We start from the raw sequence: 22,830 nt of genomic DNA, 5'->3' as shown, positions 1-22,830 counted from the left end.
GGTCTCGGGGGGGCGGAAGAGAGTCGCAGAGGTCCGGGGTGGGGGGGAGCAGGTGTCGGATCGGGTCGGTTGGGAGGAGCCTTATTCACGCAGCCCCAGTGAGGCTATTCGGCCAGAGCTAGGGGCTGCGTGCTTTGGGTGCCTGGAGCTACTGCACATGCGCGCCCACTGTAGCGCGCATGTGCAGAGGTCCCGGCACTGTTTTCAGCGCAGGGACCTGGCCCCGCCCCCTACAGCTCATGCTGCACCGCGCCCAGCTCGAGAGGGCCTCCAGGGAGCCGGAGAATCTGTAAGTTTTTTTTAGGTGCCCTTTCTGGCGCGAAAAACGGGCGTCCAGATCTGGCGGCGCGGCCCGAAACTTGGGCCCATAGTCCTGCTGACAAAAGTAAACTTATCTATTGGTCCTAGGACCAGAATAACCCAAACCATTATTATTGGATGAGAATGGTGTATATAACCGATGAAGCCTGGCTGCTAGTGTTCTTTACAAGTGTGACTGGAGTAATGCCAAATTGATGGTGCTTCACTGGTTAGTGAATAGTACTGAGAAATAATATTCATTTTTGATTCCTCTGGCTGGCACTCTGTTATACTGCTTAAAATTTAAAAGTGATGATAAACTAATTCAGATTTTAGTATTCTGTTTATATTGCAGAACCATTTCCAATATCATGCATAGGTTTCTTCTGAATTGCCCTGTTAATAGTGCTGGGAAGATTCACAGGCCATTGTCCACGCCAGAACTGCATAACAGCTCAAAGGCCATGTTTGTTATTTTATATTTCTGCCTGTGGACCTTTGCTAATGTTCGAGAGGGGCAGAGTAACATACCACCAGCAATATGAAAACTGCGAAGCTGATGACCAGAATAAAACAATGCTCCCCATTGCAAGGGGATATTTATGTTCACCGGTCCCACTTTGCACTGGAGTTGGGGAGCTAAACCATCTTTTGAGGTAGAATTCTGCACCTGTAGAGTGATTGGTAAAATAAAGCAGGCTTACAAGAAAATCAAGCAGAATGCACAAAAGGGTCAGTTGAATAAATAAATTGATAGATTAAAAAAAAATTTATTTAGATTTTTATTGATACAAGTAATCCACTACAAAAAACATTGTATGTACATATAAACCAAATGACAAACAGAATATATAGTTATATACACAAACATAAGCACACAAACCAGAATGTGTAATATTTACAAATAAGTAACTTTTTATCCAGTTTTTAAATAAGACCTTTTAAAAATTATTGTCTCAAGCTACCAATAACAAACTTTTATTTTATATATGAAAATCATTGAAGAAATCATATTAAATGAATAGCCAAGTGTGGAAGACATGTCACATAAAATACTCCAAAGAAACAAAATTGTCAATTGATAATATTTTCCTTTCTTTGGTCATGATGTAGGTTCACAAGTGCCATCACAAGCATCTTCCTATTTAAACAGCACATCCACTATAGCAAAGGCTAAATTAATAGAAATATGTTACCTGCTGAAATTCACGGTTAGCAATGTTAACTTTTCAAATCGTAAAGTTCCTTTACAGTAAAATTCCTCTGGATGAAGTCAATTGGACCGAGACAAATAAAAAAACGATTTCAAGATGAAGGGGATTGTCCAACACACAAGGGTGAATCCTTTGTAAAATCCTGTCTCCCACCACAGGTCTAAAACTGTTTTACCCATTTGCTCCTTTAGTTTATAATATTCAGTGTAAAATAAAATATATATATATATATATAATTTTTACAGCTCTTACAAAGGTCCATCTCTCCATTGTTGGGAGTTTCATGGACACATTGGGGTAGATTTTCATAATGCTGTCTCAGTGTAAAACTGACATTGCTGATTCGCTGCTAGTTATAAAAATCCTTAATTTTCATTACTATTGATTTCACTGGAAATGAAAGTTGGGCAGTTTTTATAACGGACAGCCGATCCGCAGGAATAATTTCATGCCCTGGCGGCAAGTTCAAAATCTATTCCATTCTATCTTAACCCCAGTCTTCTGCCTTAGAACTGACACTTGAAGAAAGCCAACTGCCTCTCGCACAACCACCCCGCCCCCAGCCAAGTCTTTTGGTTGTAATGTGTAAGATAACATTTACAAAATACCGTAACATTTACATAAAAAATTAAACAACCAAACTGGTGTTTCTGTGCTCAGAAAATCCACTGAGAAAGAAGGAACATCATGTGGAGCAGGACAAGGTTCTAATTTACAACCACAAACTGACGAGACATTTTCATCAAACCTCTCCCACGCTATGTAGTATTGCTACAGCACTGCATAGTCATGGCAGAGAGTATACTTATCTGCAAATCAATATATAAGCTTCGGGAGTGAATATTTATCATGTAACAACTTTGTATCACAAAGACACCCACATTTTACAGTACTGTAAAATAGCTGTGATATTCCACTATATTAATTATTTAACTGAATTGTAATATCCGTGCTGGTCGAATCACAAGAATAAAACACGGGAACCAACAAACAGCAAGGAATCTTTATCTATGTAAAGAACAGGCTCTAGTATGTGATTCAGGGAATTGACATGACACCGTTCAGTTTAATAATCCCATTTACATCACAAAACTCCAATCTGCCCCATTCATACTGCAAAGTGGATGCAGCAACAGCAGGTCCACTGCACATGCACAGGATGTACAGTTATTGTTAAGTCATATTTGTTGCCTTTCCCATTCTGGCCTTGGACTTTTCCCAAAGAATGGGGAAGCTCTTAGATGGTTTGCAATGTTAAAGACCCATCTGTGTAGGCAGAATGAGAGCTTGGTCACATTGTGGTCCTGATGCCAAGTGGTGTCAGGGGGAGTCATTTACCATTTTCATCACTGGTTCTTTGTCTTTGGGAATGAAACCATCTAGTGATTCCCCATCTCTGGGGGTCTGTACCCTACCTCATTTATATTACCTCTTTCAGTAGGTAGCACTATAATATAAACAGGGCATAAGATGTCATCTCAACTTCTTTTCTGCTACTACCTTTAACAAAATATGGATACTGTATTATCCTATATATACACACAATACTTTGATTATAGAAAAGATTAAAACAAGCCAAAGACCTGTTTTAATAGGTATCTTTATAAAAATTGAAAAATGTACTTGAACCGCCAGCAATAAGTCTTTGAAAAGCCATTCCCAGCAGTAGACTCCTCCAAGTACAGCTATGTGCCAGTTAATTAGTGGTCGCCGAAGTGAAATTTAGTTTGTAAAGCCTGATGGATAACCGGCTTATTCATTCCCACACAAGTAAAAATCAAGTATTAATGATTGTAACTAGGAAGGTAGTGTACATTTCAGCAATGGAACAAGGATCTCTCCTATCTTTGGTCTTTTTACTTTCATGCTGTTGATACTTCCTTTATTTTTTCTATAGAAAGTAAAGTGTTGCAGTCAAGCATTTTATCCATTTTCTCTTGGCTTTCTGAGTCCACAGGAGAGCCAGAGGAACTCTGGCCCTCAGAGCTGTTCCATATTCCATAACCAAAGTAGATGACAAAGCCTGGAGAAATTAAAAGATAAATGTAAGTTCACAGTAACATATTTTATAGCACCTACACCAGAGGAAGATGTCTCAAAATGCTTTACATTGATAGGGAAATATCAAATATTTTATAAAATATGAAAATGAAGTATTGAGGCACATCTGTCACACTAAAGGGGTCACATGCAAGTTTTTGTGTCAATGAATTTATTTTTTCAATCTATAGAGAAATTACACCAGCAACATAAACCACCTTACAATAACCTCAGACTGTCAACAAAATCTTGTATTTATATAGCACTCCTGACATAAGGGTAAACATTCTGGAACACTTTACACTGAGAAAATGGATACACTGGACTCCAAGGGGTAGATTTTAAACTCCCACCCCAGTAGGAATGGTCGAGGTGGGGGTTAAGATGGCAGGGGTCTTGCTGCATTCCCACCCTCCGCCATCATAATTCCTATGGTGTCGTACCTTCTCCCTTCCCACAATCCAGGGTCCCAAATACTCGGTCCAGTATTGTATTCACTGCTTATGACGCGGTCTCCTCCTTTATAGCACCTTCTCCAGAGGAAGATGTCTCAAAATGCTTTACATTGATAGGAAAATATCACATAAGAAATAGGAGCAGGATTAGGCTATTTGGCCCCTCGAGCCTGCTCTGCCATTCAATAAGAGCATGGCTGATCTGATCATGGACTCCGTTCCACTTCCCTGCCCGCTCCCCATAACTCTTCACTCCCTTCAAAATTCTGTCTATCTCCACCTTAAATATATTCAATGATCCAGCCTCTGCAGCTCTCTGGGGCAGAGAATTCCATAGATTTACAACCCTCAGAGAAGAAATTCCTCCTCATCTCAGTTTTAAATGGGCAGCCCCTGAGACTATGTTCCCTAGTTTTAGTTTCACCTATGAATGGAAATATCCTCTCTGCATACACCTTGTTGAGCCCCCTCATTATCGTATATGTTTCGATAAGATCACCTCTCATTCTTCTGAACTCCAATGTGTATAGACTCAACCTATCCTCATAAGTCAACCCCCTCATCTCCGGAATCAACCTAGTGAACTTTCTCTGAACAGCCTCCAAAGCAAGTATATCCTTCCTTAAATACGGAGACCAAAACTGTACGCAGTACTCTAGGTGTGGCCTTACCAATACCCTGGACAGTTGTAGCAGGACTTCTCTGCTTTTATACTCTATTCCCCTTGCAATAAAGGCCAACATTCCATTTGCCTTCCTGATTACTTGCTGTACCTGCGTACTAACATTTTGTGTTTCATGCACAAGGACCCCCAGGTCCTTCTGTACTGCAACACTTTGCAATCTTTCTTCATTTAAATTGTAATTTGCTTTTTTATTTTTTCTGCCAAAGTGGATAACCTCACATTTTCCCACATTATAGTCCATCTGTCAGATTTTTGCCCACTCACTTACCCTGTTTATATCCCTTTGCAGGTTTTTTGTGTCCTCCTCACAACTTGCATTCCCACCCATCTTTGTATTATCAGCAAACTTGGCTACATTACACTCGGTCCCTTCATCAAAGTCATTAATATAGATTGTAAATAGTTGAGGTTCCAGCACCAATCCCTGTGGCACCCCACTAGTCACTGTTTGCCAACTGAAAAATGACCCATTTATCCCGACTCTTTGTTTTCTGTTAGTTAGCCAATCCTCTATCCATGCTAATATAGTTCCCCCTCACCCAGTGAACTTTTATCTTGTGCAATAACCTTTTATGTGGCACCTTATCGAATGCCTTCTGGAAATCCAAATACACCACATCCCTTATCCACCCTGCTCGTTACATCCTCAAAGAATTCCAGAAAATTTGTCAAACATAATTTCCCTTTCATAAAACCATGCTGGCTCTACTTGATTGAATTATGCTTTTCCAAATGTACCGCGACTGCTTCCTTAATAATTGACTCTAGCAATTTCCCAATGACAGCTGTTAGGCTAACTGAGCTATAGTTTCCTGCTTTTTGTCTGCCTCCTTTTTTAAATAGGAATGTTACATTTGCGGTTTTCCAATCCGCTGGGACTGCCCCAGAATCCAGGGAATTTTGGTAGATTACAATCAATGCATCCAATTTCTCTGCAGCCACATCTTTTAAGACCCTCGGATGTAAGCCTTCGGGTTCAGGGGACTTGTCTGCCTTCAGTCCCATTACTTTACCGAGTACTACTTCTTTAGTGATAGTGATTGTATTAAGTTCCTCCCTATCTATAGCCCCTTGATTATCCACTAATTGGGATGTTTTTAGTGTCTTCTACCATGAAGATCAATACAAAATATTTGTTCAACATCTCTGCCATTTGCCTTTTCTCCATTATTAATTCCCCAGTCTCATCCTCTAGAGGACCAACATTTACTTTAGCCACTCTTTTCCATTTTATGTACCTGTAGAAACTCTTACTATCTGTTTTTATATTTTGTGCTAGTTTACTCTCATAATCTATCTTCCCTCTCTTTATCATTTTGTTTAGTCATTCTTTGCTGCCTTTTAAAAGTTTCCCAATCTGTGATTTGAAACTCAATCATGTTATATGATCACTCATTCCTAGAGGATCCTTTACTACGAGATCATTTATTAATCCTGTCTCATTACACAGTACCAGATCTAAGATAGCCTGCTCCCTGGTTGGTTCCGCAACATACTGGTCAACGAAGCTATCCCGGATACACTCTATGAACTCTTCAAGGCGGCCATGGCCAATTTGCTTTGTCCAATCAATATGAAGGTTAAAATCGCCCATGATTATTGCTGTTCCTTTATTACAAGCCTCCATTATTTCTTGATTTATACTCCGTCTAACAGTGTAGCTATTGTTAGGGGGCGTAACGACTATGTCCACCAGCGACTTTTCCCCCTTATTATTCCTTATCTCTACCCAAACTGATTCAACATCTTGATCCTCTGAGACAATGTAGTTTCTCACTAACGCACTAATCCCATCCTTTATTAACAGTGCTACCCCACCTCCTTTTCCTTTCTGTCTGTCCTTCCGAAATATCAAATACTCCTGAATATTTAGTTCCCAGTCATGTCACCTTGCAACCACGACTCGATAATGGCTAGCAGATCATACCCATTTGTATCTTATAACATTTTCGGGTTGGCAGGCTGTAACTAGTGGGGTGCTGCAAGAATCAGTACTTGGGCCTCAGCTATTCACAATCTATATCAATGATTTTGATAACGGGACCAAATGTAATATATCCAAGTTTGCTGATGATACAAAGCTAGTTGGGAATGCAAGTTGTGAGGAGGATACAAAGAGGCTTCAAAGGAATATAGACAGGCTAAGTGAGTGGGCCTGAACATGGCAAATGGAATATAATGTGGAGAAGTTATCCACTTTGGTAGGAAAAATAGAAAAGCAGAGTATTTTTCAAATGGCAAGAGATTGGGAAATGTTAGCATTCAGAGGGACCTGGCTGTCCTTGTACACGAATCACTGAAAGTTAACCTGCAGGTACAGCAAACAATTAAGAAACCAAATGGTATGTTGGCCTTTATTACAAGAGGGTTTGAGTAAGAGTAAAGATGTCTTACTGCAATTATATAGGGCCCTGGTGAGACCACACCTGGAGTATTGTGTACAGTTTTGGTCTCCTTACCCAAGGAAGGATATACTTGCCATAGAGGGAATGTAACAAAGGTTCACCAGCCTGATTCCTGGGATGGGGGGATTGTCCCGTGAGGCGCGATTGGATAGACTAGGCCTGTATTCTCTAGAGTTTAGAAGAATTGAGAGGTGATCTCATTGAAACATACAACATTCTTATAGGGCTTGACAGGAAGATGCAGGGAGGATGTTTCCCCTGGCTGGGGAGTCCAGAACCAGAGGTGAGGAGAAATTGCTTCATGCAGAGGATGGTGAATCTTTGGAATTCTCTACCCCAGAGGCCTGTGGATGCTCAGTCGTTGAATATATTTAAGACAGAGATCAATAGATTTTTGGATATTGAGGGAATCAAGGGATACAGGGGTACTGCAGGAAAGTGGTGTTGAGGTAGAAGATCAGCCATGATCTTATTGAATGGTGGAGCAGGCTCGAGGGGCCAAATGGCCTACTCCTGCTCATATTTCTTATGTTCTTATGCTCTCCTCTACACTGGGGAGACAAAACGCAGATTGGGCGATCGCTTTGAAGAACATCTTCGTTCAATCCATAAGCGGCCGCCGAGCTTCCGATCGCCTATCATTTTAATTCTCCGCTCCACTCTAACTCTGACCTTGGCCGCCTACACTGTTCCAATGAAGCTCACCGTAAGCTCGAGAAACAGCACCTCATCTTTCGATTAGGCACTTTACAGCTTTCCAGCCTCAATATTGAGTTCAACAATTTCAGATCGTAACATCTGCCCCCATTTTCTCCAACACCAGCTGTTGCTGATGATTCTGATGTTCCGATTTACACCTCCTCTAAACCCATCTTTTGTTTCTTTACTTGTCCCATTACCATCTCCTTTTGCCTTGCACCATCATCCTTTTTGTCATTTAATCTCTCCTGCCTTCCAACCTATCACAGACCTTCCCTTTTGGCCATTCCCCTCCCCTCTTTCCCCGCACCTGTACTTGCTTAAAACCTGTTGCATCTCGAACATTTTCCAGTTCTGATGAAAAGTCATCGACTTGAAATGTTAACTCCTTTTCTCTCTCTGCCTGACCTGCTGAGTATTTCTAGCATTTTCAGTTTTTATTTCCGATTTCCATCATTCACAGTATTTTGCTTTTGTATTAAACAGTCGACTTGTGAGCATGATGAATATTGTGGAATTCTGCTGGATAACCAAGAGGTGCAATAGGGGACGTTATCCATGATTGGCCTGATTGTGCGTGATCTGTGGCAGGAGATGGCTCAAAACTTTTTTTGGATCAGTGCTTTTTTACATTTTTCAATTAAATATGAAAGCTAGTCATGGTATAGCAGTAGTAATTTTCATGAAATGAGTTTATTCACTATTTTAACTGGAGTGTTAACTGTACACTTATTTTTGGGCTCAAAACTACAGTAAGTATATTTACCAATAAGCATCCAAATTCCAAACCGGGTCCAGGTGCCCATATCCAACATCACCATCAGGTAAACATTTACAAAGATACTGACGATAGGTAGGAAGGGAAGGAATGGCACCTGCAAATACAAATGGAATCTGTCAGCACATGTTCTACTGGGTGAGCTTATCTAAGCTGTAAGAACACTTTATTTTTTGTTGTTTCAATCACCCATGACAATCACAATTTTTCCCCCCTTTGTCAATTTTCCAGAAGGTGCTGAATCATGCTGGGGGACAGTTCCATGGTGACACAGCCCTCCAATTTCAAATCACATGTGGAATCTACACATGCCCACTCTCCAGCAGGAATCAGTGAATGGTGATCCAGATTGGAATGCCCCTCTCCCTAATTTGGGGTTACCAAGTTTAATTGCAATATCCCTGCTGTTGCTCCGGCGGAGGTCAAACCAGGGACTGAACCTGGGACCTTACAGGTCCGTATAGTCAAGTAGGCACATTTAAATCGGATGCAAAATCCATAATCATCCCAAGTGCTTGTGCAACCTCATGCCTGGTGTCTTTTAAGTATCTGGGCAGCCCTGTGGGATAACACATGGGCATTCTATACTTGGACAGGGGTGGAGGAAGGGAAGAAGGGCACAACTTAGTTCTTTGAGTTTATTGGCCATGTGCATTTCTCTGTCACCCCAAATAAATAATTACCAACCTCAAAAAAGGATGAATGCGCCACAGGTCAATTATGAAAAGTATTAAGAAAAGTGGAAGAGCATTGTAAAATAATGGCTAGTCACAGTATATTACACTCCCCTGACCAGAAAAAGTTGTGATGGCATGTTGGAGCCACAGTGTGCAGTGCATTATGGCTGAGGTAGTGGAGGGCAGCCAGTAGCTGTAGAATTGTACCCAAGCAGGAGTTAGTTCTTTTAGGAGAAAGGGAAAGACAAAATCTCTGCTTTTCCCAATGATTCATAGATAAAAGTTTTACCTTAAAAGTAAGTGCCACATCATTCTGTGGCTGCTTCCATATAATGAAAGTAATAACTGCAGCAACCAGGCTGAGCAACACAATTAGTATCACCCAGAGGAGATGTCCGTTGAATATTTCTTTGTGACATTTGGCCAGTACGATGCAAAGACAGATCAAAACAATTGCTAGAATGGAATAAAAAAAAATAGAAAACTTAAAAGTCAAAGTCACTGTATTTTATGAACCAATGGAAGAAAAGAAAGGGGACCATCTCTGAATTAGCCTAGGCAAATTGGATGAAAGTCTCTTCTTTCTGGTAGAGCACACGTTAGACGCAGAGCAAAGCTCCCTCTACTCGCGACCCAATTTACTTCCCAACCACACAAGAGCATTCTCTCTTGTGCAGTAGATATAGCTTATTTCCTTATCAACTGATCCCATGACTTCAGTGAAACTTCAAACTGGTGAGCAGTAATTTGCGCTGGCAGCTGTAAAGGCCCTGTGTGAAATAATGCAACTGCAGTCCTGTTTTTATTGGGCTCCAAATCCACTGCATAACTGGCCACATATGGCTCATATATATCAATGACTATATGTGCATAGGCATAATGAGGATACATTCACTGTAAGCACATTTAATAGTATAGCTGTCAGCCAAGTCAATGCAGTATCTTTGTAAAACTGTACAATGTTGGCAGGCACTTTAAAAAAAAACTGTCCCTTCACCCTGCAACTACTCCCTTTGTTCACCTCACCAAACTTCTTGATTAGCCTTCTCCTAATGTTATCAACCTTGATGGTGTCTACCACTATGAGTATGGACTTCATCCGGTTTCTCAAAAAGACCTGAGCAGCTAATATTTGAAAGCAGGACAAGTCATGTTGATCAAGGAAGATATGATATTAATTTCTCTGGCAATTATTCGATTAAGAGGCATAGGGGCTGAAATTGCCCTCTGCCCCAAACGGGGTGCACAATTCGAATTAAATGATTATTCTCTGCCCCAATCCGTGGGCAGAGAATAAAGGGAAATTGGCATCTTTAAATGTGTCCGGGCGGTGTTTGGGGCAGCTGAGCGGTGGAAGTGCTTTGGGAGTGTGACGGAAGGCAGGTGGTGTCACCAGCGTCGCGCTGAGCATGTCAACGTGCGTCAAAGGAGAGGGCTGCTGCGAGCTCTGCAGCCACTTTAGTGGTGCCCACTGGGCCACCAGGAAGGGTTTCGGCTGGGCCAACCGCCCGGTACCCAAGAGGGAGTGCCGGGCTGCATGTTGACGGCCCGGCCGAACCCATGGCCGCCATTGTCGGGCTGACTTCAGAGTCGGTCGAGAATTAAAATAAAATGGCGGCCGCAGCGGTGTGCCCTTCCCTTAAAGGGTGGATGCACCACCCAGCCACTGGCAGCTTCCCGCCAGGAAAAGCTGTCGGGAGCATCAAGTGGCAGCGGCTCCGCTCCTGCAGGGCAATTTCCCTCGTGAGGCTGTAAGGGGTTGGCATGTGCCCGATGGGGCAGGAACACAGGCGTGGCGAAAATCTGTTTCCACCCCCCCCCCCCCAGTCCGGGGGCCATTTCGCATGGGTCAGCTTATCCGCCTGCCCCCAGTCGGAAAAGCCTTACAGCCCCTTAGAAGTGATAATGGACCTGAAGGAGGGGGGTTATTTCGGCTTCATAACCTTCCCTGCTTCCAGAGTAATCATTTACACAGTGTCCAATGCACACACCACAACAATGTCAAAGTACATCAGTCCCAAGATACTCACAGAGGATTCCAACGCTGGTATAAATAATCATTCCAGAGCATTTTGTGGGTTTTTTCCCTCCTGGATAAAACAGTAGCTGTAAGGTCACTGAGGTTCTCTCTTCAGACTGATAATTCTCACTGTTGATTTGGCTTGCCAGGCTGCTTTTGTTTTCTCCAAATGGAGTCATTTCATACAAATTACATTTGAGGAGTTCAGAAGGCTGGTATCTGCAGACAGAACATAGCGAAAATTAAACCTTTATGTAATGTATCGAGTTTTAGCTAGGAATCTGAAAGAATGGCGTGGGATGAAAAATTGTTCAGTTCTCTCTACATGTGGAGAATAAAATTGCTTGTTCAAGGTGGGGGAGAAATCAATTGATGCCATCACACTCAGTCATGTGGTGTATTAGTACACCAATCTTACAAAGAGTGGAAGGAGCAGAAAGAGAAATCCCACCAATAATATAACTCAATGTTTCCATTCGGCCCAAGTCCACTGCACAACAGATGACAACAACAACCTTCACTTACCTGAGGATAAGAACACAAGCTGCCACCAGGGAATAGGCAAGTAGTGTGCCAATTGACATGAGATCAACCAGAACCTCCAGGTCAAATAGCAAAGCCATGACAGCTGCAACAAAAACAAAAATAAATATGAATAAAATTGCAGGTACATCATACATCAACTCAACTTCCTATATATTCTTAGAAATGCTGTTCTCAGTCCACAGGAAAGCCAGTTTTGCTGTTCAATTTATTTGTCTCCCGCCATATAAAACCAATAAAGGCATTTTCCAAATCTCTTTTTGGATACACACAAAAAATGCCCCAACCAAATTCATCTCTCCCTCTGCCCCAGGTGTGTGGGCATCATTAGGAATATTTCTTCTTCAGTATTCTTGCCTCATCTGAAAGTGACAGTGACTTGTGCCAGGGGAAAGATCACAGAAGCTCAATGCTTTGTGATACCTCATCTAAGTGCACAGTCTGAGCCTCGACATTAAGCAGACTTAGCAGAACAACATCACAAGCAAATCCCAATATTTCTTCTTTTGATTGCCACATATATACACCTTCATTCACTGAACAGCCATCAGGAGGAGGGTCCCCAGCTAATTTTCCCACTCCCTTTCTAACATCCTTTCCTCGGGAATGAATTCAAATTGACAAATTGTCAGACCAGTAGTATATCGCAATAAAATGACTACCTACGACACTGGTAATAAACCGTACTCACCAGCAATAATGCCAGAAACGATGGTTGCATGCACTGGAGTCTTAGTTTGTTTGTGCATTTTCCCCAGGAAACGGAAGAGCAATCCATCCTCAGCCATTGCGAATATGACACGTGGCATAGGGAACATTGAGCCCAGCAGACTGGATAAAGGAAAAAAGGACAATGACAAATTAATTACGAGCCACTAAGCGCCTAGATCACTTAGCTTCTTTTCTTCATGTGCTCTTAGTGCAGAGGGATTTATGAATTTTGCTGGTTTCAGAATGATTTTTGTGCCTATTTTTGAGCAGATTCCATATATACTATTTGCATTACTAACACTAGATGTTCTGGACTCAGTTATCGGTACTATTTGTTGATTACTGATATATTGGGGCTGTTGTGTGCCTCCTTCGGGGGGTGAGGGCGGGGCACGCTACCAGCTCCCGTGAAATTGCACAGGAGATAGCGGAGGCGCTGACACGGGAGCGCCGCGCTCCGGGCCACTGTGCAACCGCCGATGACATCATCGACATGCGCGACGGACCATTTGCGCTCCATGGCGGAAATTGTCCAGCGCCCCGCGAGGCTGCCGTGGGCAGTGTCAATGCCAGCCTTGCAGGTCACAAACTGGGCTGACGTCGGCTTGCAGAGCGGAAGTTAAAGGGGAGGTGCGCTGCGCTGCGCCACGCGCCGACATTTTCTCATTTTGGCCGACTCACCAGTCGGCTCGTCTCGAGTCTCCGTGGCATGGTCCGGGCCACCATCGTGCAGCCCGGCACTCCGTTTGGTCTATGGTCTCGGCACCGCGCCACCCTGGTGGCTATGGTCTCGGCACTGCGCCACCCTGGTGGCCGTGCGCAGCAATCCTACACCTTAACGGAAGGGGAGGGGCGTTGAAATGCGTCATCGCTTCGCATGGAAGCCACGTAGCGCTGCCGTTCCCGCTGGAGTAGCGCCCCAGATACCGCCCCAACAGGAAGCGGAGCGTGCAACATTGCGCTCCGCTTGCTGTGAGGGGCAGTAATCCCAATTTTATAGCCGGGGCAGGACTTCTGCATCGGGCGCAGGAAGTCCCTCCCCGCCTGGTTTACCGCCCCCAAAAGGGGCACTGGGGAATTTTGCCCCCATTGTGTTTATTCCCTTCACTGTTCTGGTTTGCAAATTTTATTTTGACCATTATAAAAATAATTAATTTTTGTCAATTTTTCTCCCATCCCCTCCTGAAGGTGCTGATTCTTGCTGGAGCACAAAGAGGTGCTAACTGTCTTCAATTACATTCCAAGAGGCCATTATTCATGTGCAAGCCTAGACAGTGAGTGATGGCAAACTACGTAACTGGAAAGGGCTGTATTAGTCTAGCTCAATTGTATCTTTACAATTTCAATATATGCACATTTCCAGCAATAGGCAGGGGAGACCTGTGGATAGTAATCAGGAACAAAAACGTTGACAAATTTCTCCACAACCTTCGCTCCAGAGGTAGTTGCATGCGTACTGCCACTCAGCTGAGCTCCAACAACTTAGCACAAACCAGGGTTTGTACACTTGATCTTCCTGGCCTGTATGGCTCAGCTCCTAATTGAGGAGTCCTTGTAACAAGCTTAGTTTGAAAAGTTTTTAAAAGATTCACCGTAGAACTGCTTGAACAAAAGCTCTAAATACCTGGTAGAGAGAGCACAGAGAGAGCCAACAGCCACAATGTAGCGCGCAGGTTCCCAGCCAACATGTAGGAAGGCCTCGGGCAGTGGGCTTTGCTTGTTCAGCTTGTAGTAAGGCATCATGAGTGTGAGAGCAGCAGACACACCAAAGTAGGCCACAAAACAGATCAGCAGGGAAACCACAATCCCAATAGGAATTGACTTCTGAGGATTCTTTGCTTCCTCTCCTGAAAATAACAGTAAACAAAGAAAAAATATAAAACAGCAGAACAATAAACAAGAATACTAGAAACCTGAAATAAAACAGAAAGTGATGAAAATACATAGGTGGGCCACCAGCATCTGAAACAGAAAACAGCTCAATCTTTTGGGTTCTGGCCTGAAACACAGTAGGACAGACTAATGACAGATCTAGCAGTCTGTAATATATTTGCTTCATGAGTTATTTGCTTAAGAATTCATTGCAACAATTGTTATTCAGAACAAGTTGGTTTATTAGGAAAGGTTTAACAATCACATTACACATTACCAGCTCATTCACCAGGCTCACAACCACCTGCCTCATCGTGGATCCCCTGAATCCAACTGGGGTTTTATTGAGTCTTGTGAACATCACGTGACTGGCTAAGTCACTCACAACTCAACAGCGCTACAACTATTTTAATTGCATCCGTAAATCTGTAAATCAAATGCCCCTTTTTTAAAGGGGTAAATTAGATGGCAATCTTTAATACAAGTGCCCCCTTATTAAAGGGGGGCACTAAAACCGACACATAAACAAATTAAATTTTGGCCATCAACTTAATTCAAATTAAAATTTGGTTGCCGGGGGTGATGATGTACTCCAGTCCCTCCGGCGCCCATCTCTCAAGGAAGGCCGCGAGCGTACCGGTGGACACCGCGCGCTCCATATCCAGGGATACTCTGGCTCGGATGTAACCGCGGAAGAGAGGCAGGCAGTCGGGCTGAACTCAACAGCTCTACAACTCTTTTGTTGCAAAACAAAAATAACGTTAAATCAAGTGCCCCCTTATTAAAGGGGACACACACACACACTCCAAACACTTTTCAGGTGCCCTTTTTTGGGGGTTTTTTGGTATTTTTTGTGGGGTTTTTTGGGGGCACCTAGAGGCAAATTATACAAGTGCCCCCTGACTGGGGGGACACTCTCAACAGCTCTACAACTTTTTTGTTGCAAAACAATAAATAAACATTAAATCACGTGCCCCCTATTAAAGGGGGGAACACTCCAAACAGTTTACAAGTGCCTTTTTGTTTTTATTTCTGTGTTTTTTTTGTGGGGTTTTTTTGTGTTTTTTTTTTAGGGCACCTAGAGGCAAATTATACAAGTGCCCCTGACTGGGAGGATACTATCAACAGCTCTACAAAGCTGTGAGCATTCTCACAGGTGCATACATTACACAGCCCAAAACTGGGCCTTCATGTGGTGCTGTGGGCCATCAGTCGCAGAATTGCATACCACCACAATCTGTAATCTCATAGTCTACCACATCTCCTACTCCTTGATCATGAAGCCAGGAAACAAATCCTGGTTCAATGCGGAGTGTAGAAGGGCATTCTAGGAGCAGCACCTGGCATACCCTAGAATGAAGCATCAACCTAGTGAAGGCACTACACAGGGCTACCTGCATGCTCACCAGCAAAAGGAGCTAAGCGATCTCACAACCAGCGGATCAGAGCAAGCTCAGTAGCCCTAATGCATCCAGTCAAGAATAGTGAACAACTCGGTAACTAACAGGAGCTGGAGGCAAGTCACCAAGATTATTTTGACAGCACCTCCCTCCCTTGCAATCTCGACCACCAAGAAAGACAAGAGCAGCGATGTTGCAGGAACACTGCCACCTCCAAGTTTCTCTCCACATCACACACTATCCTGTCATGGGACATATGTCGCTGTTCCTTCAGCACAGTTAGATTAATATCCTGGAATTCCCTATCTTACATCACTGTGGAGCACATCAGCCGTGCCAGCTTTACCCTCATCTATCTGGGTGATGTACCAGAGGCTGACACGCTCCTGGAAAGAGTAAGCACCTTCAGGAAATGGGAGAAAATTGAAATGTAGTTTCAAAAAAGCTTGGTCCTTACCTGTAGCTGCAATACAGTCAAATCCTACAAAGGCATAGAAGCATGTTGCCGCTCCTGTGAGAACTCCGAAAAATCCAAAAGGAGTGAATCCTCCGGAACCAAACTTTCCTGGTTCAGATTCAGTACTGAGTCACAAACATAATACGTTCATGAATAAATGTACATGAACAGTTAACAACCAAACAATCAGAAAATCATCCTTTCACATAAAAGGGGATCATTTTAACCCCCAATAACAAACAGGTGGATTTGGGTCGGGTGGGAAGTCAAAATGTAAAAAATTCAAACCCAACCCCAACCCACCCACGTCTGGTTTTAACGGAGGCGGATTGGTCACTGAAATCTTTTGAGGAGGCTGCATGCCTCCATATTAACATGATTGTTATTTTTAACTAATGTTGGACGGGTTTCCCAAGGCTCAGGAAACCCAGCAGGTAAAAAGAGGCGAGAAGGGCTGGATCCATCAGGTAAGTGCCTTTACAGCACTGCCTGTGGGCCAGAAGGAGCAGGTGTTTCCCCCAGGGCCAACAAGCTAACCTCTTTACAGACCCCACGATCGGCCGACCCATCTCCCTCCCTGACCACGATCTCCACCCCCACCCCAACCCTCCCTCCCTGCTCTCTGCTCCCCGGCTGCAGCCTTCTGCTGCAGGCTTTCCCGCCCAACAGGCAGTGTTGGGAAAATTTAAAAGACACCCTGCTGTTAAATTTCAGCAGGACATCCGGGGGACCCTTATTTCTGGGTTTCCTATGCAGAAATATTGGGGCCAGAGTTTCTTCAATAGACAGGGAACATCTTATAGTGCAGATTTTATGACAGTAACATTTCCAGTAGACAATTTTGCATTTCTAACATCAGTATGGGCTAGTAAAAAGACCAACAGGAAATGGTAGCTTTGTAAGATACAAAACATATTTAGGTTGGCTTCCCAGTACCCATGTAATCACTCTTCAAAGTAAGTCAGTACTTTCCAAAGAAGAGAAGCGGGTTGGGAGCTGTTGGAGAGAAAACCAATAATGACAAGTGAAAAACTCACACTTTGAAGGAGAAGGAAGTCACATACACACCTGTTGATGTAACTCTGCTTGTAGTCAGCCTCTGTCAGCTGCCAGTTCTTGATGTCACCTTTCACAAAGCCCGTTATAATGACGAAGCTCAGAACCATTAGGTTTATAGCGGTAAAGATTTTATTCACTAGTGCTGACTCACTCACTCCAAATGCCAAAAGACCTTTAAAAATACAAACATAACACAATTATACAGAAGCATTCACTTATCCACCCACTTAAAATTGTTTAACAAAACACACTTATTTTAATATTACTGATTTTCTTCTTATTTTCAGTTCATTTTTTCAGTGAGCTTGAAAAACTTCTGAGGGAGGAGGACATTGCAACACATGTGAACTGACCTACATTGGCTTCCAGTTAAGCAACGCCTTGATGTCAAAATTCTCAATCTTATTTTCAAATCCCTCCATGGCCTCGCCCCACCTCATCTCTGTAATCTCCTCCAGCCCCACAACCTCCGGAGATGTCTGCGCTCCTCTAATTCTGCCCTCTTGAGCATCTCCGATTATAATCGCTCAACCATTGGTGGCCGTGCCTTCTGTTGCCTAGTCCCAAAGCTCTGGAACTCCCTGCCTAAACCTCTCCGCCTCTCTTTCTTTCTTCAAGACGATCCTTAAAACATACCTCTTTGTTCAAGCTTTTGGTCACCTGCGCTAAATTTCTCCTTATGCGGCTCGGTGTCAAATTTTTCATCTCATAATACTCTTATGAAGTGCCTTGGGTCGTTTCATCACGTTAAAGTGGTATATAAATATAAGTTGTTGTTGTAGTGATGCAACATGAGTGTCCATGGTTTTGGAGCTTTCTTGGTTGCCTTATGGAGTCGGGAAGCAATTTCCCAGAGTTTTTCCTGAAATTGGTCATTAGCTTTTTCTTTTTTCCCCATCCTATCCTGGGAGTTAGCATTTCTAGCTGTTGAGGAGGTCAGTGTACAAGGTTGCACCATTAAGTGCTGGAGTGTCCAAACAGAGATCCAAGGGCTTATCTGGCCTGCAAGTTTCCGTGAAACGATTTCTATTTGCACTTATACTCATTGGTTTGGTCCATTAGTTTTGAACCTGACAGTTTGTAAAGGTTTGTGCTCAGTGTTGCTCCCTTATTGATGGAAATGTTTTAGTCAATATGTGACCTTGTTTGGATGCAGTGATTTTAAAGCAGCAGTGATGGATGGTGGCCCAATGTTTGTGTTGTGATTGTTTATATGATGGTCTGGTGAAATGTCTCCACCTCACTTCCACTCTTACTTCTGACTTTTAACGTGTTCTTGGTACTTGAATCCTTCACAACAGTTAACAAATTTGCCAGCACCAATTTTGTCAATTCATATTCTTACAAACTTCAACTAGGTCACTTCAGAGTCTTCGCTTTCCCAATGAAAACAAGACCAGCATCTTTTTATTATCATAACTTCAGTTTTTGACAATTAAATAATTAAGAAATACGGGGGCCTAAACTCCTTAGCACCCCAAACCTGATCGCGATTCCAGCAGCACGGAGCAATGGCACACCGGAACGGAGAGGCTCAAAGACCGAAGTATCTCGTCCGTGGGCCTCATCAGAGTAAATTAGGCGAGCGCCAATGCAACTTAGCTTGCCTGTCGGGATCTTTCAGTTTGCGCTGAAACCCAGAGATATGTCTGGGAAGGGGCGGGAGAGGGGACTTGAGGATTGACCGATATCAGCCTGCACTTGTATTCAGGAGCTAGGAGGAGCACTCCTGCACCTTCTGACTCCAAAAAATACAAAGATTACCAAGCTGTTGAGCTTTTTCTGATCAGCCTCCAGCAGTACCTTTGAGGATCGCTGGTTCGGCCACTCAGGCCCTGGAAATGCCAGCTGAAGCAAGCTCAGACTAGGGTAAACAAATTTAAAAGTCTGTGTCTGAAATGAGCACAAGCCCCATTTCAATATTGAAATGAGGCCTGTGCTGCCATCCAGAAAGCGATCCAGACCAATTTAGCAGTGGCCCAAACATTCATGCAGATTGGGCATGGGTCTCTGCATTGCTAAACTGGTTTTTGTTACATCCATTTTAAGTCCATAAAATGGGCGCAATGATCTGAAATTCAGACCTCACTGATCATTCATTTAATTTCCACAACTACGATGTATTGACATTGGTGGCTTACCTGTAAGAAGCAAGATTAAGGTGACTGCAAATATATCTGGATACTTTGCGAGCACTCCTGGACAATTCATGTTCAGGTATTTTCCAAAGAAAATAGAAATTTTTTGGCCAATGAGATTGTCAAATGTAGAACTCCAAGCTCGAGCAACACTTGCTGTGCCTGAGAAATAAGGACAAATGTTAGTTCAGGCAGGTTTCAGTTGGAACAGAGCAGAGAACACCATCTTCTGCGTTTTTCCTTATTAATACCCAACTAAACCTGGGACTGCTTGATGTGGACTTGGGTGGGTGACAGAGATGGAAAAATGTTCCATTCCCGAACACAGATATTCCTCTGGGTGAATAGCACAAAAATCCACCTCCAATGAACACTTACTATAATAAATTTTACAAAATTCAACTTGGAGTATAAAGAAATGTTGAATTTGCCTTTTAATATGGCATACCATTCCTTCGCTGAAATATATTTAGGAACACAGAAATGTATTGACAGGAATAGACAACCATTGTAGTCTATTTGCCCAGACCCAAAGTCAAAAATTCTGTCCCTTGTACTTCTCAATCATTGTGTTCACCAAACAAAACTATCAAACCTCTCCAGGTATATTCCAACACTATCCGTCTCCATGGTCTCCTTGGGCAGTCGGTTGCAGATCCACTCCCCTCTGTACGAAGTAATTCAATCTAAACTGTCTGCGCACCTTCCCTCTTCTGACCTAGAGTCCGTGCCCTTGGTTACAGAGTTTGTGGTTATGTCAAACAATTTATTGTGGTTCAATTTAACCTTACTCCATAGAACTGTGAAAAGTTCAGTCAGGTCTCCCCGAGTTTGCTTTTATATAGTATGAGAATTCCCATCTTCCATTGTCTCACCTTGTAATTCAGGTACCTAAGCCGTGAAATCAGTTTAGTTGCCCTCGTCAGTAAAGCCAAGTTGCCCCCATTGTAGTACAGCGATCAGAATTACAGAGTACTCCAAGTGGAGCAAGCCAGTGCTTGGTACAAACTCACAATTACCCATTGGGTCTTATGCTCAAACCCTCTGGTTATGCACCCTAAAATTGTGTTTGCACCTCCACTGATTTGATTCAAGAAAAGAACAAACAAACTTGTATTTATAAAGCACATTACATATCTTCAGGATGTCCTAAAATGCATTACAACCAATTAAGTACTTTAAAGTGTAGTCACGGTTGTTTTACAGGCAAACGCAGCAGCCAATTTGCATACAGCAATGTCTCACAAACAGTAATGAGACAAATGACCATTTAATCTGATTTTAGTGATGTTAGTTAAGTGATAAATGTTGGTAAGGATGCCGAATGGGCTCCCTGCTCTACTTCTAATAGTGCTTTGCGATCGTTTAACATCCATCTGAAAGAGCAAACTGGTCCCAGTTTAAAGTCCCATCCAGCAACACAGTACTCCCTCAGTACTGCACTGAAGTGTCAGCCTAGCTTATAGAGTCGAATTTCCATGGGGGTTCATCCACCATAACTTTGGCAGAAACCCTGGTGAAATAGCATAGATGGCCACTCATGCTGTTTCCACTGAAATTACAGTGGATGATTGGGAAAATGCTCACGTTCATGTTCGGTATTGGTGCCTGAACCTATGACCTTCTGACTCAAGAGACAAGTGTGCAAAACAAGACATTCATTCAACAGAAACTTTAAAACTAAACTTTAGCCCTTGGGCCAGTTTGAAAAGGAAGTCAAAATTAAACTCAAACTTACCCAGTACATAGGATAATATTAAATTCCAGCCGGTTATAAAAGCCCATATTTCACCCACAGTCACGTAGCTGTAGAGGTAAGCAGATCCAGTCTTGGGGACTCTGGCACCAAACTCTGCGTAGCACAAGCCAGCAAGTACCGAGGCAAGAGCAGAGATCAAGAAACAGAGGACAATAGCAGGACCTGCCTTGTCCCTGGCTACTTCACCTGCTAAAACGTACACACCTGCCCCGAGAGTGCTACCAACCCCCAGAGCAATTAGGTCCAATGTTGTCAGGCATCTGACAAAACGAGTTTCATCTGTGTTGCAGTCAACAATTCGTCTACGAATCAACTTCTTCCCAAAATTTCCCATCATCTTGCTTGCCATATTGATAGATGTGCTATATTTAAATAAAAAACATCCATTATAAAATGTTTAAAACTTACACAGCATCGGTAACACATTAAAACATCTCAAAGCACTTCAGAAAAGAGCTAGTCGAACAATGAGCAGGACCAGGGAGATGTTAGGCAAGGTTACACAAGGAGTGGTCGATAAGATAGATTTAAGGAGTTCTTTAGTAGGTGACAAGAGAAGCAGCAAAGTAGAAGAGAATTCCAAAAAAGAAAGACATGATGAATGGAGACCAAGGCAGAGCAGAAGCACAGTAGTTCGGTCGCAGAACAGTGGAGGGCAAGAGCTGGGAGGTAGTATTGAATGAATTTGTAGTGATAGGTATCTGTGAGGTTATGGACATATTTGTAATGAGGGACTGGGTCAGGGATGGACAGCCAGTACAGGACTGGGTAGTGGGTGAATGGGAATTGAAATAGGGCAGGCTGTGGGCGGTGGAGCTCTCGATGAGTTAAGTTTGTGTAGGAACCCCGCTAACTGGAAGTTGGAAAAGTCGAGATTGAACCCAAGTGGAGGTGACAAAGGCATGAATGAGTGGGCTTCATCACACCTGTAAAAACAAAACACACTTCCAAACCTAAACCAATTATCAAGGAGAAAAGCACGTGGAATAATACATAAATAAATCTCCTACATTTACAGGATAACTTGCATGTGTACATAGGAGGGAGCTGATATAATAAGTACTTGAGAGACCAGGTCATAGATTACTGATCAAGTAAAGCTGGATAAATATCAGTATTTTTTAAATTGAGAAGTCTAAGTTAGCAATGAACACCCATCACCAAAGTTGAGAATAGGATAGAATACAAGATAAATCAGCAACTAGCGATTAGGTGACACCCAAGGTCGGGCTCTAAAAGCCTGAAGGAGGTAGGATGAGGGGAAGAGGGAGATAAGCAACGCTACATTTTGATATATTGTTCCAGTGTGTGAGATCTTGCCTGTTTATCTTAAAAAGAGCACACGGAGGGAATGGAATGCATGTGTTTTAACTACAAACAGCAAGAGTTAAAATCTTCATGTTACAGAGCAATTGTTGGAATTGTAGAGCTTCTGATTAATCATTGAGGACAGAAGGACACAAGATACCAGAATACAGTAACCAGATACACAAAAGCAAAGAAAATGTCCATAGTTAATTTATTTTTAAAATACAGATGTCCAAATAACGAATGGATTTGATATTTACCTACCTGTTTCCTGGCTGCTATATATAAATTGGGCATCCGGCCAGTTCAA

The 22,830-nt window shown here is 42.8% G+C and overlaps 1 protein-coding gene across 1 annotated transcript in view; it reads right to left on the bottom strand.

Moving 5' to 3' along the window:
* Positions 1–1,108: 1,108 nt before the first annotated feature.
* Positions 1,109–22,830, bottom strand: part of LOC139265561 (cationic amino acid transporter 3-like) — a 45,758-nt gene continuing 24,036 nt past the window's right edge. The window contains exons 2-12 of the mRNA XM_070882636.1: positions 21,192–21,574; positions 19,457–19,615; positions 17,325–17,487; positions 16,257–16,381; positions 14,152–14,374; positions 12,508–12,647; positions 11,799–11,901; positions 11,284–11,492; positions 9,543–9,709; positions 8,565–8,673; positions 1,109–3,537 (exon numbers count right to left, since the gene is read on the bottom strand). Of these exons, the coding sequence (XP_070738737.1) occupies positions 3,377–3,537; positions 8,565–8,673; positions 9,543–9,709; positions 11,284–11,492; positions 11,799–11,901; positions 12,508–12,647; positions 14,152–14,374; positions 16,257–16,381; positions 17,325–17,487; positions 19,457–19,615; positions 21,192–21,561 (1,929 nt within the window). The 5' untranslated portion in view covers positions 21,562–21,574 and the 3' untranslated portion in view covers positions 1,109–3,376. The remainder of the gene's footprint in view (positions 3,538–8,564; positions 8,674–9,542; positions 9,710–11,283; positions 11,493–11,798; positions 11,902–12,507; positions 12,648–14,151; positions 14,375–16,256; positions 16,382–17,324; positions 17,488–19,456; positions 19,616–21,191; positions 21,575–22,830) is intronic.

This window comes from Pristiophorus japonicus, chromosome 6, assembly GCF_044704955.1.
Source record: "Pristiophorus japonicus isolate sPriJap1 chromosome 6, sPriJap1.hap1, whole genome shotgun sequence".
Lineage (NCBI taxonomy): Eukaryota > Metazoa > Chordata > Chondrichthyes > Pristiophoridae > Pristiophorus > Pristiophorus japonicus.
Note: the sequence above shows the minus strand (reverse complement) of the source record. Positions and strands in the feature narration are given on the sequence as shown.